The sequence below is a fragment of the Dermacentor albipictus genome, chromosome 9 (assembly GCF_038994185.2).
Source record: "Dermacentor albipictus isolate Rhodes 1998 colony chromosome 9, USDA_Dalb.pri_finalv2, whole genome shotgun sequence".
Taxonomy (NCBI): domain Eukaryota; kingdom Metazoa; phylum Arthropoda; class Arachnida; order Ixodida; family Ixodidae; genus Dermacentor; species Dermacentor albipictus.
Window position 1 is genome coordinate 109,973,280 of NC_091829.1, and position 15,641 is coordinate 109,988,920.

Sequence of the window (15,641 nt, forward strand, 5' to 3'; positions counted from 1 at the left end):
ATTAAAGTCAAGGTACACTAGATAATGTTAGTAAGTGCCTTGCGGAAGTCGTTGGTGTTAGTAATACAGACTAGTGCATCCGGTAGGTTATTCCATTCCTGCCATGTTTTTTGGATGAAACGAGTTACCATAGGTACATGTTCTGTGGGATGGGATGTTCACTTTATGACGATGGTCCATGTGGGCAGAAGTAAAAGAGGCTGGTTCGATATAGCATGATTTGAGCGTGGGAATTACTAAAAGATTGTGTATTTGGCTCATGTTAGCTTTGGAAAATTGAATAATTTCTGCTAGTTGTATGCTCTCGCCAACCTGTGCCTTGTTATACCGTATCAATATCCTGTAAACTCAGGCATATTTGACCCTGTAACAGTCGTCGCTCAATCCATTTGCTGTCAAGCAATTAGCTCAGGATTCGGGGTGGAATCTGCAAAAGAGTGCACCCTCGCTGTTAGCAAACTCCTGCCCCCTTGCTGTTGAGGGGCTGGCTTTTCTGCAAAGCTCAGACTTTGAGTGGGCAAGCTTGCTTTACAGGCCAAATTTCGCCAGCAGCATGAAATTATCGCAAAATTCAACACAAAATCGGGCACCCTTTCTTAGATTAGCTAGAAATAAACAGGTAAGAGACATGTTTGCTCCCCCACAGCCAGCAATATATTTGATTCGTTTCGATTATTCGCATCAAATCGAATATTCGAAAATGTTTGAATACCTCGTTTTCGAATCAAATACGACTATCAAAAATAGAATATTAGAAATTTTCGAATATTCGCACATTCCCAATAATCAGCATAATGCATAATTATGCATGAACTTGTTATAATAAAGCATAAGCTTGTTTTGTATTTTGTCATAGCTGTTACTTATCTAACATAGGTGTTCAAACATAACACAATCTTTCAACGTCTCAGTTTCCACCATTGCCGTGGTCATAACAATTCATTTAAGACATCTGTGTTGTCATGTGCCATAGTATTAGGCAATAACCTTTAAGATTTAGCATGCAAGAAGCCATAATCTTTAGGATATGCTGTTTCACTGGCATGAGAAATGTATTCCTGGCTAGGTGTTGCGGTTTATATGTAGATTCAGCAGTTGTGTTGTCCTTGAAATTGTACGTCTCATTTCCTGTTTATATTTTTATGGATTTCCTTAGAAACTAAAAGCTGCTTGCTTTTCTTTCTGCTGTACGTTGTTCTGACTGCTTCTTGTAAAAACAAAAGCGTAACTCCCACATCACACGATGTTCCAGTGTTGGAAACTATGATCTACCCATATAAATAAATAAATAAATAAATAAATAAATAAATAAATAAATAAATAAATAAAAATATAAAGCTCAGAACTATACAGTGAACCCTGAACTTGAACTCTGATATCCCAAAGTATCGGTTAAGTTGAAATTTTTGCCTGGCTTAATGTCGATGCGATGTATTTTTGACCTCTCAAATGCTTTTGCACCGCACTCCGGATATATAGAAATCTCAGCTACGAAAACATCAGGAAAAAGTTGCTACCCAAAGGTTTCGATATTGTATGCGCCACTGTGATCTCAAAATGCTCCATGTGGTGTGTGCGTGGCCAGTGGCTTATACTTTCGTGAATTCTCTTATATCGAAACTCTGGTTATCCTGAACTTTTTCTTTGTTTTTACAACTTTGAGTTAACATGTCTTTGCTGAGATTATAACAGCTGCTTAACTGATTTGTTTGCAGACATGCGAGGATTCATGACGCAGAGTGGGATACCAGATAACCCACGTGCATCGCGCTACATTCTCAAAGACTTTGTCAACGGGAAGCTGCTCTACTGTGTAGCACCACCTGGTGTAGACCAGAAGGAGTATCACACGTTCCCACTACCCCCCAGCAAAACGCGTCGGCCTCTGCTCACTTTTGACCGGCCACCACAGATGCGGCGGACACAGGTACGATGTATTTAAATACTATATGCCTGCTGTGTGTGTGTGTGTAAATTTAACACATTCAAAAATTTCTTCTCGATCTTGACAAAGCACCTCACATTATAATGGAACCATAGTCTGAATGTGATTTGTTTTTTTATTGTAAGGCTTATTTGTAACACAAACAGGGTGTCTACCAACCGGGAAAACTAAGGGGATTTGTGCTTCTATCAGGGAAAATTAGCTGTCATTTTATTGAAAGTAGAAAAAAGTCGTCCTAATGCTGGCTCAAGTAAATTAGCGGAATCGTAACGAGTTGTCTTTGGCGCCGTGTTGTCAGTTGGAGGAGTTGCCAGTGTGCAGTCAGCGACCAATTTCCCGAACGGCCAATTTTTGGGACCTGCCCGATAATGCGGATGGCTTTGTGGCACCACCAGTACCTCATACAGTCAATATATAAGAACGTCTGAAAGTTCGAATGCAAGAACCCTTCGCCGTCCAGTTTTCCGGACTTCTTGCCATGAGTGCAGGTGCAGAACAGCAATAATCAAAGCCAACACTGCCATGTTGATTATTTTTCCGCCTCAAACTGGCGCTCTCACACGCAAATCTGCTGGCAGCCGTAGCCACCACCCCTGCAACGTGAGGCCTACCTGCTTCGATGTTCGGGATTAAGGTTCTTGCCGTTTGGTGCCATGTTTTTCATTGAAAGAATTCGCCACTGTCAGCAATGGCACCGACTCCACCTCTGTAATCCTTGCCATTGGCTTCGAAGCTTAGAAAGCATGGCACATTGCATAATGCCGGTTCCCGAAAGTCAGCTTCGCCTCAGCACAGTAATGTTACACGCTGAAGTATATGTGAAGTAGTGCAGTGAAGCTTAAGTTTGGGAAGGGGAAATTCTCACAGGACACAGAACGTATTCCTTAATTATACAAGCGTGCACCCGCAATATCCTGTCACAGTAGAAGCACCAATATGCCTAATAAGTGTAGTGGCAGGCCTTCACAGCTTTTAGTACATGCCTGTGGTGATTTGAGCCCTTAAGCGCAGTAAAAGACATGTATTAACTTTTTCGTTTTAGCGGCACCTAGAGAGTAAAAAAAATCAGACGTGCACTGTACAACTGATCGAGAAGATGCTTCAGATGGTCCCTGGGGCAAACGCGTGGCAGAACGAAGACGAGAACAGAAAGGACCGTCGAACTGAGGAATGATAGGAAAATGAACTGTGCCGCCTCTTCTTTGAAGGAGCTTGAGCTCAAGAAGGAAAATATTGGCTGATGCCGAGGTGCAGGTGACCCTCATCCAAATAACCAAAATAAACTCTTTAAATCAGTGAAACGCAACACTGAGGCATTCTGCGTGGGCTGAGGGTATGTCAGGACAGTTGAGGTTGACTCCGGAGGGGGCTCAGGCCCTGGAGCCCCCTTGTTGTCGACGCCTATGTATACGCATAGTCATCATGTCGTTGAGTGACACTTATCAGTTTAAAGCCCTTTTTTTACTTTTTATCTGCAGAGAATACAGTGACACTCAAGCAGCATTCTTTGGCCAGCATCTTTTCATTCATGTGCTTGCTTGTTGAATTCTTCATGAATAAGCTGCTTAGGCAGTGGGAGTACACGAAACGAGGATAATTTCTGGGCAATTTTTTTTATCTCTACTAGATGATATAAACAGCATCCTTCTCAAGTTTCTCTCACAGCCCATCCCACACCAATAGTGAGCTAAAAGCATACATGCACATGGACGAAGGAATCAGAAATAATTCTGCAATGTTGCTGCATGAGGTAAACAGGCATGAGGCAATTCCCGTATCACGTGACTTGATGTCCCGGAGTGCTGTGGTCTGCGCTTCATCTTTGGGCCGTACAGATAGAAAATTTCGGCTATTTATGAGATCTGTATTCTGGCGCTCGAGCACTGCAAATACTGATAACAAGCATTGCAAGGGCTTTGTCCACATGCTTCGACAAGGTGACGAATTCCAAGAAAACTATTCAGCTGGCTCGTGGGACAATAAGAAATGTGACATATTACGAAAGGGAGAGAAGGCAATGTCCTGCGCACACAAGAAGGGAAGCATGCCATCGACAGAGAGTAGGGGCGCTTTTCGGCTGCATCTGCTTGCCTTGACCTTTGTGTGGATAGCGTTTGCTCACCTTCCTTCAGCTCTTTATGCATTTTTGGTGATGGGGAATTGTTGTTAGTGTGGGGAAAGGAGACATCCCTCGCCACCATTACTGTAACTATATCACAAAAGGTGAACATTCGAGCTATTCCACGGCAGATGGAGCTATCATCAGTCAGCGTTCCTGAAAGTGGTCACGCTCTCCTGTACTAGCTCAGGTCAACACTGCTTGGCTTCAGTGATTGCAGGAGCAGGCACTCTTGCACCAAGACATGGCTGATGCCCAAGTCCCTATGCATGTCCATGCAGTTTGCAAACAGCACAGAAAAAAAAAAGCATGACACCACTTTTGGGAATGCGTGAGGATAGTAGTTTAGTTCATCATCATCATCATCATCAGCCTGGTTACGCCCACTGCAGGGCAAAGGCCTCTCCCATATTTCTCCAACAACCCCGGTCATGTACTAATTGTGGCCATGCCGTCCCTGCAAACTTCTTAATTTCATCCGCCCACCTAACTTTCTGCCGTCCCCTGCTACGCTTCCCTTCCCTTGGAATCCAGTCCGTAACCCTTAATGACCATCGGTTATCTTCCCTCCTCATTACATGTCCTGCCCATGCCCATTTCTTTTTCTTGATTTCAACTAAGATGTCATTAACTCGCGTTTGTTCCCTCACCCAATCTGCTCTTTTCTTATCCCTTAACGTTACACCTATCATTCTTCTTTCCATAGCTCGTTGCGTCGTCCTCAATTTCAGTAGAACCCTTTTCGTAAGCCTCCAGGTTTCTGCCCCGTAGGTGAGTACTGGTAAGACACAGCTATTATACACTTTTCTCTTGAGGGATATTGGCAACCTGCTGTTCATGATCTGAGAATGCCTGCCAAACGCACCCCAGCCCATTCTTATAGTAGTTTAGTTGGCTACACGCAAAGCCTTTCCGTCGTGCATGTTTATAAAGAGCACCCTTTTTGGCACACTGCAAGGCACGCAAAAGGGGCTGTGCATATTGTTAGCACCGAAGTAATGGAAATGAGCTTGCTGGGGTGCTTCTGAACGTGAGGAAATAGGCACAGGTGGCCGAAACAAAACTGGTGTCAGTGGTGCACAGAACTCTAATTTTTATGCACGTGCACATGGTCAGGGGTAGCTTACAGAAGCACTGCGACTTCTTCAAACAGACGGGCCTCCCCGGCCTGCTGTTCCACATGAACCTAACAGTGCCGGTGACAACCTTTCGGAAGTTACTCCACAAATGAACTGTCTCTTCTTCTTTTTACCTAGTCGCTTCGTTGTATATACAGTCTTTGACTATTTATTCGGACCTCACGGAGACTGCGGAAATGTCCGAATAAACAGGTGTCCGAAAAAGGAGATTAAGAAGAAAAAAAAAAAGGAAATCCTTTATTTCCACGCACTTATTCGGGCTTGAAAAAATCGTGAATGCGCCGTTGCACGCTTTTCTATTTATGCACAATCAGATAAGCTTGAATCTTGGAGAGGGTCATACCGTCACTATAGGCGGCTGAAAGCACAGTCACTGCTTGTACACGCTCGGCATGTGACAGCAGCGTAGCACATGGTGTGTCATCTTCCGACTCGGAGTCATCACCTGGTGGTGCAGCAGAAACCTGACGAATGATCTGGCAGTCGTCGAGTTCTGCGCATCTCAGTACAGCAGTGAAACTGTCAAATGAGATGGTGTCCAGAATCGCAATGCAACCACTGCACAGGTCTTGGCAGAAGATTTTCAGTGTCAGTAGGGAGCACATCGGAAGGCGACAAATCCATCCCGGCACCCGCATCCGGCATTCCCCAGCGCAGTCTGTGCAGGCATTGTCGGCACCATTAGACACTTGACACAATCTTTCCATATCCCACGTTGGATCACCGCAACCTCGACACAGCATACAAAGCAAACACCACCACGCTGTCACGCCTACACCAGTCACAAAAACGAAAAACGTGGCCTACTCGCAGCGACGTCCCCGAAGAAAGAAACAAATCAGCTGCTGGATTGTCTTGACATGGCTTACTAAGCTGAGACCGGAACTGCTGTAGTTGCTCTATCGAACCAGGCAGAAACGATGATGAGCGGAGATTCGCAGTAGTGCCACTTCGTGGGCAGCAAGGAGGCTCCGTTCAAAACAAAAATGTCGTTCAGCAAGTCGAACCATGCACCGGTCAGAGTCGGTGCATGGTGCTCTCAATCGAGTTGGCTCAAGGAGTGTCCGAAAAATCAGACGAGAGGTTGCAAGATGTCCGAACTTTGGGCAGTTGTTATACATTATGGTCTATGGGGAGAACGGCAGTGCTGCAAAGTAGACCAAATAATCAAGCATGTCTGAATTTGTGGAGTCCGAAAAATCAGTCAGCGACTGTGTTTCGTTTTTACTCTCTACTAACCTTTATGCCTACTCTTTTATCGCCACTCCTCCTCCACTGTTGACCGCTGTTCAGGTGTTGGCAGACTGCGCTAGACACTGCAGTCAATGACAATTTCCTTCCCTTTCTATCTATGTGTTTATAGGCACAAAGCTACATTTACCATTTCAAGCCTAGAACATTCCTTTAGCGGGCCTGTACTTTGTAGAATGCTAACAAAAGAGGGAAAGGAAGTAGACACTAGAAAAAAAATGAAAGTAGTTGACGATCAACGTCACTCAAGGTTCGGTCCATTTCAGTCTCAATCGATTTTTATTATTACATGTGTTGTGTTCGGCCGTAGTACTGAGCACTGCAGTCTGCAGGCCATCTACTGAGACGGTTTTTGAAGCAGTAGCCTGCACTCATATGACAGCCATGTCAAAAGCGATAGTGATGAACCACTTGCCACAACTATGCTACCATCGGCAGGACTGACCACTTTACATAGAGAAAGGTTCTACCGAGCCATTGTTGAAAGTATCAGCAGGGAGAAGGCCTCCATGCGCCGCAACGAAACAACAGTGGTGCATGGCACAACTCGTCCTGACAAGAAGGCAGAACGGGGCATTTTCCTGAACTACAGCAGAGCTCCTGGCTGTTTAATCATACCGTTTCACAAGATGAGCAGAAGCGTAAACGTGAATGGTCTGCGCGGTGCAGCCACCTGGCACAGAGCTCAACCAAACACAGTAGCAGTAACAAAGGTATTCGTTATCACATTGTTTTTGTAAATGTTTAAAATGTTTTACACTTGGTTAGAGCAATATTAGCTCTTTGGCTGGTTAAGCTCTGCACCTCCAGGTGGCTGGACCATGCAGACCGATGAGGCCGCTCACGTACTTCTACGCTAAAGTTTTTTCATCAGCTTCAGTTTATGCCTCCACCCATCCGTTGAAACACCCAGCTTGCCTGTGGTTACAGGAATACCAGACATGTTTGACGCTGCGACAGCCACACGCAACGCATGCTGCTTCGATAGCTCACTTGGGGTCGACTGCTAAGCAGCTGGTGGAGAGGTTGGAGAGGCTTCGTGCGCTCGCTCCTAGACAATCAGAAGTAGACAGCACGACATGCCATCATGACGCAGAGCCAGTGAAGGCGGAGCTTAGCTCCGGTCACTTGATGAACGAGTTGAGGAGAAAATGCATGGCTATGGAGGAGGGTAGCTTGTAATCATCCGTAGCTCTCTTAATATGAGATGCTTCGCACAAATTATGGTGCAAATGATTAACTTTAGCTGTATGTTACGCGTCTACAAAATTTGTCCAAACAGTTTAAGGGGCCCTTTAAGCACTCGCCATACGTGGGCCGATCCCTAAGCTAGTGCGATCCCGGGCCGACCCACAGCGGTGGCGCACTTCATCATTAAGGGGCCCACATACACAACTTCGATAGCCATCCTTCTTCACAGAGTGGAAGGGCACTGAGTTTTTAAAATTAGTCTTTTGTTCCAATGCACAGCCATGTTTAAAACAATGGGGTTCAGTATGCTATAAAGTAAGAAATATTCACCCAATCATAAAAGTGCTTCCATTGCTGCGAGTCTTGTGCTTTCTGTATGGATCCATATGTCATTTGTATATTTTTGTGCGGCGGTTATTTGTCTATTGTAGCAAGAACAAAAGACATTGTTTTCTTAATTATGTAATGAATTATGAACATAGAGAAAAAATAACAGCGTTTTAAAATCACACGAAGAAACTAAACAAGCATGAAACTTTTATAAAGTTTGGTTCAAAAATAGGTAAGGATAACTCTAATCACCTGCTCCCCCCCCTTAAAGTATGGGGGAGGGACAGGTGGACAACCATAAAGGACAACTATAAATGTTGGCAAGCACTTATAAGATATGCTAGTTGGGTACAAAAGTTGGTCTTGAAATGCTGCAGCTGGCATTATTGACACTGTCATGACATTGTGCAATATTTGTTGACATGTTGCAATAAGGCTGGCTGTAGTGATGATGATGATAATGATGATGCTCATAAAAAAAATATTATTGTTGCTTGCATTTCTTCTGGCTGTGCTTTCATGTGTTAGCCACAGTGATTGCAGGAACAGAGCGAGCCGATGTATCATGACGCCACCCACCTCTTGTGTAGCAAAGCCAAAAGTGGTTCGTAAATGTACACGCATGGAATAGAAAGTATTTAGAGCACTCTGATGCGTGCTGGTATTATTTCCAACGTTTAGAAGGCTAGAAGTCATGCCTCTTGCCAAATTAGTATGATATATAAGAATCTTGATGGTATTCACACCGATGTGAACCATTCTTTCTGCCGTCTCCGTTTACTTTTATTTACAGGACCGCAAGACAACAAGCAAGGACATTGACAGGAGCTTCTTTCAAAAGGTGAAAGCTTAACATTGTTACTTTCTGCAGAAAATGTTTCCCCTTCATATGCAGACATTTATGCACTTTCTGCAAGTCTGTTTCAGGTGCAATAGGCTTTCCTGCAGTGCCAACTCTACTGTCCATGGAGCTTGTAACGTGTGCATGAATGCAACAGACCGCTTGTAACACCCACTGCATTGGCATTGTGGGTGTGGCATTGTGCCGCTGAAGATGAGGTCACGGGCACAGGTAGACAAAATACAGTAGTTACCCATACTTCATGCACAACTTCTTTCTGAGAAGATTGGTCCAAAAATTGGCTGTGCGTTATAATATGATACAAAACCAAAACCATGTTTGCGACGTTGCCAGCAGCCTACCGTCAGAGCAGTTAGCCGCAGCGTCATCTCCATCACAAGATGCGACAAAGCTTACGTTTTCATGCGGGTTGCTGTGGGGCCTAAGGGTGCATTTTGTTCTCGGCTGCGATCTGGAGCAGTAACCTTGGCCAATAACTTTCGAAGGTACCATAGTAAAATTTAGTTAATTCGACTCTGGTTAATTCAACTTTTCTAATTCGATCCTGACCAAAGGCTCCAGCCGGCACCCATGCATTTGTATGGGCACAAAGTTTGATGATTTCAATCTTAAATTTAGGCTTCTTTGAAAAATTCGAACTTGACCAGTCAGCATGCACTCGCCTGACCCCTACGGTGACACCAATAGCGACCCCTTTATTGGCTGTGTGTCACGGCAGAGCTTAGGAGGTAGTGAATGTGTTGAATGCAAATTATCTCCCATTGGAAACACCTGTTTTGGGCTGCACTGGGCAGATTTTCAAGCAATAACTGTTGCTCACAATGTCTGATCATGGTATCTACCCAATTCTGATGCATGCCCCCTTTTTCTTAACCCATGTTCCAATTATGAAATAATTGAGGTAAAAGGAAGGTGCGACAATTGCATGTTGCCTGCTCGACACGTGCAGTCACTGATCTCATTACAGTGCAAAGACTGTACCACAAAGCCAAATGCTTCTGTACACTCAGAAAAATGCATGCCATGCGGCATTTATGACTGCGGTAATGCCAAGGAACAAACAGTCTTCAGACAGTATGCATGACCTACACACATGTTTAAACCCGTAGTGGCTAGCAGACAATGTGCAAAGAGCCATCCACACTATGCCTGGTTTAGCCAGTTGCCTCCAGGTGGTAAATCCACTCGATCTTGTGGCCAATGAGGCAGAGTGCCTGTTCACACTATCTCTAGGAAACAGTGTGTTAACCTGTAAGAAACAGTGAACGTATTGAACACTGAAACAAATTTAGTATTTTTCACCTAATTCTTGTATATTGTGGCTTTCAGTATAGTGACCTTAAAATGCATAGTTTGGCAGTTGTGGCCACGTCTTTAAAGCTCAGCAGATCATGTGACAACTGTGCGTGCATTGAATCTGCCAGCTTTCTCGGCTTGCCCCACCCACGTGTGATCCCCAATGCAAGCAGTCATGGAACAGTTCCTCCAGTTGTGCCTAAATGTGCCAAAGTGGCATTTTAGTGGAAAATTGCACCATGCCTGCGCCATGCCTGTACCACCTCCCTAACAGCACTCTTTCATTAGTCCGATTATTCATGGATGACTGCTTCCTGTATCGGTGCATATCCTTCCATAATGACTCCAGAAAGGCCTAAGAAAAATAGTAAATTAGTGCTTTCATTGGCTAATGTCCCTCAACATTTCCAAATGCAAGTACATGTGTGTAACTTGCAAGTAGAAAATCATTAACCACCAGTACTCTCTTAATTCTACAGCCCTCACTCAAGTTGACTCTTATCGTTATCTCGGCGTTACTATCACTGTCAGCTTATGGGATCTCCACACATAATGCAACTTGTAAACGGCTGTTCTAAACCACTTAGCCTCCTCAAAAGATGGATTTTTCTGTCTCCTGTTCCCATATGCAAGCTCGCCTATGGAACATTCATTCGGATTAAACTTGAGTATGCCTCAGCAATTTGGAACCTTCACCATACTTACCTTATTAACTCGCTTGAAGCAGTGCAGAATTGTGCGGCATGTTTTGTTGCTTCAAACTATGACTTCAAACTATCACAACTTTCCCTTTTCCACAAACTGTATTATAATTTCCCACACCTCAGGAAGGCTATTCTACTTCCACCCAACTGCACTTCCCACCACATGTTTAACAACCTGAGTCTACAATGTCCAGGATAGTGTGATTGAGATAAATTTAGCCACCTATTGTCATGTTTTTTAAGCCCTTAACCTACCACTACTGTGCTGTTGCTCTAATGTCTGCCTCTTTTTTTTTTTACTGCTGTTATACTGCCAGGCGTGCTGCCATTTCTACTGCCAGTTTGTACGTTATTTGTTGTTTTGTTTTTATTTTTTCAAGCCCATCGTCTTCTAGGGTGTATACTAAGTTTTCTTTACCGTTGTATAATTAAGTTAACCATTGTATATTAATGACCATAGTGTGTACTGATTTATTGCCCCCCCCCCCCTTCCTTATGTAATACCCTGAAAGGAGTCCTTAAGGGACAATAAATAAATGATAATGATGATGAAGCATAGGAACCTGTTTCCTTCCGTTGATGCTGCTTCCGTAGTAAAACTGAAACCAAAATCTAAAGGAAGCCATTGTCGGTCGTCATCATCATCCTTCTGGAAGTCTATGTACAGTCATAGCCATGGATATAACCAATGCTGTTGGTCCTCCATTTGCTGTTTTCGCTGTTTATTGCATTTCTCTGCAGTGTATGCTCCGATATACTGCCACCGTGTGGTATTTTTTGTTTTTGCTGTTAGTGCTACAGATTGGTTTTCTTCGTACCAATGTGACACCCAGCTCGCTTAAAGAGGATGCCTGATTGTGTAGTGTAGTTGTTGGCAGTGTCCATTTAAAAATATTTTATAATACTTGTACTCAACTCCTGGTATATGTGTACGTATTTGCTTGCTTATGAGTCGGAACCCTCTTTGCAACCCAGCATGATCGAAAGAGCAGGTTCTGTGGTTGTAATTTAATTGGCTTTGACATATTTCGCGGCACTGCTTTATAGGTATTCGCTGGAGAGATTCTACACATTAGGCGAAATCTTTTGAAGTCTTCCATTATAACTTCAGCTTAGTCGTGCATGTCCTTTGGTGTGTTTTTGTTAACATGCTCTAGTTCTGTGAACTTTTTGTTCTTGCTCATTCAAAGTGCATTGAACCCGCACCTCCCGAGTAATTGCACAGTGTTAAAGCGCAATTATAGACATGGAAAGCCATTCTATTAAAAAGTATGCAACTAGTTAGGTAATATTCAGTCCAAATGCCTCATTGATATGCATAAAGCTGGCTCCGCTATATTTATTGTCTATTGCAGTTAAAATTGACACAATATCTGGTACATAGATGTATCTTAAGCACTGAGCCATAAGTGCTTGTTGCTGTGCCAAACCAGATTTTTGCCTTTGCCAAGACCTGCGCCAAGAGGTCAAATGGCTGTTCCACTGCTGCACATGGCATGTGGGCTACATATGCACTCCTCCGCTCAGCCTGCTCGTTTACAGTCAACGACCAATTTTCTGGGCGCCCGATTTTTCGGACATGCCCCATAATGCGGACGCCTTCGTGGAAGCGCCACGGTACCCCATAAAGTCAATGTATAAAAGCGCCTGAAATTTTGGACATAAAAACCCTTTGCCGTTCGATTTTCCGGACATTTTGCCATGACCTCAGGTCTAAAACGGCATTGATTGAAGCCACCACCGTTGCAATTTTGATTATCTTGCTGCCTCGAACAGGCGCTCTCGCACGCAGGTTCACTGGCAGCTGTAGCCATCACCACGGCAACGCTAGGCCTAGCTACCTCAACATACAATACCAAGCTTCGTGATGCTCGATGCCATGTTTTTCGTCAAAACAATTTGCAACTGTTGGCAATGGCGCCAACTCCGCCTTTGTAATTCTCGCCAATGGCTTCGAAGCTCGGAAAACATGATTTGTTGCATAATGCCAGTTCCCGAAAGTCAGCTTCATCTCAATATAGCAATGTTACTCGGTGAAGCATATGCAAAGTATTGCAGTGAAGCATACGAAGAGTGGGAAGAGGCAATTGTCATGGGACACAGTATGTATTCCTTAGTTATACACGTGTGCACCCGCTATCTCTTGTCACAGTACGAGCACCGATACGGCTAATAAGCATACTGGCAGGCCTTCAGAGCTGTGTCGGTTGCGCCTGTGGTGATTTGAGCCCTTGGGAGCAGTAAAAGGCACGCATTCGTTTTTTCGGACTGCCGCATTTTTCGGATGTTTTCGCAGACATTGACTGTATGCAACCACCAGCATCTATTGCGCAGAAAGATGATGTGCATCATGGCATGTTGGCCTCACACCCACGAGCGGTCACATGACCACCAACATTTTGCATGGGCAGAGCCAAGGTCACTAGCGGGGCGGGTTGCACATGTTGGCATTCGACACTGGCAGTCCTAACTCACTGGTGATGTCTATGTGCTTTCTCTTTGGGTTGTGGTTGGCGGCCGTAAGTATGTTCAACATTTCTTTGAGGGACAAGGACTTCTGCTTCCTCATTGCTGCAGCTGTCAAAGAATGCAAGTGTCTTTGTGATCATGCCATTCCTGGCTGTGAAAGTAGTTCACAAGAGCAGCATGTAGTGTGTTCAGCCAACTGAATATACTGCACTTTGACCGCAGGCTGTTTTCATTTCTGCATGCGTTGCACACTCAGATTGGCCACCACACAAAGTGGTGGTAGGGAAGAGCAGCCATTTGGGTTGCCATCTATTAAAAGCATGCAGTACGCTTCCAATGGCACTACGTCACATGTGCTGTCAAACAGATATGTAAAGGTGTTTAGTACGATAGGGTAGGTGGCAATAGCTGTCAATGTGACATGCGACGACCATGGAGGAAGAAAATGGCAATAGTGCTTGAAGAAATTTGCTGGTACCAAAAGGTGAGAGAGCGAGAGATAGCAAAGAGAGGAAAGGCAGGCAGGTCAACCAGATGATACCAAAAGGTGAAATTGAGTGTGTACCAACATTATGATGCCCCACAGGCGGGCAATTACTGTGGGGAAGCCACCATGTTGGGCGGCTACTGCTCTCAAGCATGTGTGCCCCTCACCTTTTATTGTTCATGTTGGATCTAACGATTTGAAAACGTATTGTTCCTAACCGTGTTGGGCAATTTTTTTGTTTTCTAAATCGCAAATGTTGCCACTGCCAAGAACTGGAACAAGCGCTGGGTGGTGCAGTAGTAAGAGACGCGTGGAACATTCTGCCCCAGTGGCTCTGTGCACTTGCGCCAAGCGGGCACCAGGTGCCGGGAGTCAGTGGCTCTTTGAGCTCATGTGTTACCTTTAACAGTGGTGTACCCTGTACATTTCATCAGTTCCATTGCTGTCAAATTGCACTTCACTTTACTATGGCTCTTATGTGAACTTTTGAATTGAATGAAATGCCTCTCGTAACAATGTTGATTTTATGTTTTGACTGTCTCATTACATAAAAAGTTTACTGTGCCATAAGTTTTATTACCTGCTCTGGAAATTGGGAGTGTCCACTCCTTATACTTCGTGTTTTGTGGCTTGATTGGGAGTTAAATTCACTGTGGCTGTCGCTTGAATGCAGGTTGCTCCCCAGGCACACGTGAAGGGCCGCATTGGTCCAGGAATGGCAGGAGCAAGTGGTGCTGACAGTCTGTCGACAGACAGCAAGCCCTGGAAGAAGCATCACAACGCAGGCAAGAAAGAGAAGCTAAGAAGAGTCTACGCGGAGCACGATGCCTGATGAGCTTCATTGTGTCTAGGCCCTTTAAGCTGGGTCTGTTCTCTATGGTCGTCACTCCTGCGTTCCTAAGACCTCTCGTGTCACTCATGGGCGATTTGAGAGACTGTCATTAAGAGGGCTCGGCATGTGGATGTTTTCCCGAAGTGACTGACATCTGCTTCTTGATGCAACATGTCTTTGCGGGCAGTATGTCACAGGAAGATGACGGCTTTTGATGCAGATAAGGGAGGAGAGGATGGATGGAAGAGCACATCTCTGAGCTGGCACGCTTCACCAGCTGAAGGGGAGAGGTGGATGGCAGGTGATCATGCACTAATACTGTGAACATACAAAGCATCCATTACATGGTATGTGTGCTGTATGTGCAGAGATAGTGTATCCACTCAAACTGTGCTTGTGTAAACACACCAACTGCTATTCAGCTTCAGCTGTGGTAGGACTGAAAAAGTCAGTAAGATCTGTGCATTGTGCAGCTATGGACCTGTTGTCTCTGACTATAGTCACTGCAAATAAATCAAGTTATTGGTTTGTCTTTATGTAATAGTTGAACAAAGTGGTCCACTCAAGATGAAACAGGCTGGAAAGGTAGCAAAATTGATGACCATTTGTGTGGAAAAGCTGCTAATTGGCACAAACTGTAGACTTGGCCACATGGCACAATGATCTAACACAGCGACGCAACAGGCTAACTAGCCTGTGAGAATCCACTCATTTGCTGAATTGCACTGAAAGGCAGATACAACATAAATGTACACATAATGAAAAGAAGATGTCCCACAGTTATGCATGAAGCTTGTATGGCCATGTACATACTTTATAAGAATGCAAATATACATGACGTTGCTGAAGCACATGCAAATTCGCTTCCTTCTTTCATCTCAGTCCCGACTTTCTTTCTGTGTGTTTCGCAGAACACCATACTAGACGTTCTGGCATACTAAGCTTTATACTTAAAGGGATGCTGAGAAGCTGCAGTAAGTTAGTTTAGTCTGCTAAAGTAGTTCTTGAAAACCTGA

At 44.4% G+C, this 15,641-nt stretch overlaps 1 protein-coding gene across 1 annotated transcript in view; it reads left to right on the forward strand.

Annotated features, from left to right (window-relative positions):
* Ns3 (nucleostemin 3) overlaps window positions 1-15,161 on the forward strand; it is a 73,428-nt gene extending 58,267 nt beyond the window's left edge. The window contains exons 13-15 of the mRNA XM_065425194.2: window positions 1,716-1,927; window positions 8,769-8,816; window positions 14,467-15,161. Coding sequence (XP_065281266.1) covers window positions 1,716-1,927; window positions 8,769-8,816; window positions 14,467-14,625 — 419 coding nt within the window. The 3' untranslated portion in view covers window positions 14,626-15,161. The remainder of the gene's footprint in view (window positions 1-1,715; window positions 1,928-8,768; window positions 8,817-14,466) is intronic.
* The last annotated feature ends 480 nt before the right edge of the window (window positions 15,162-15,641 follow it).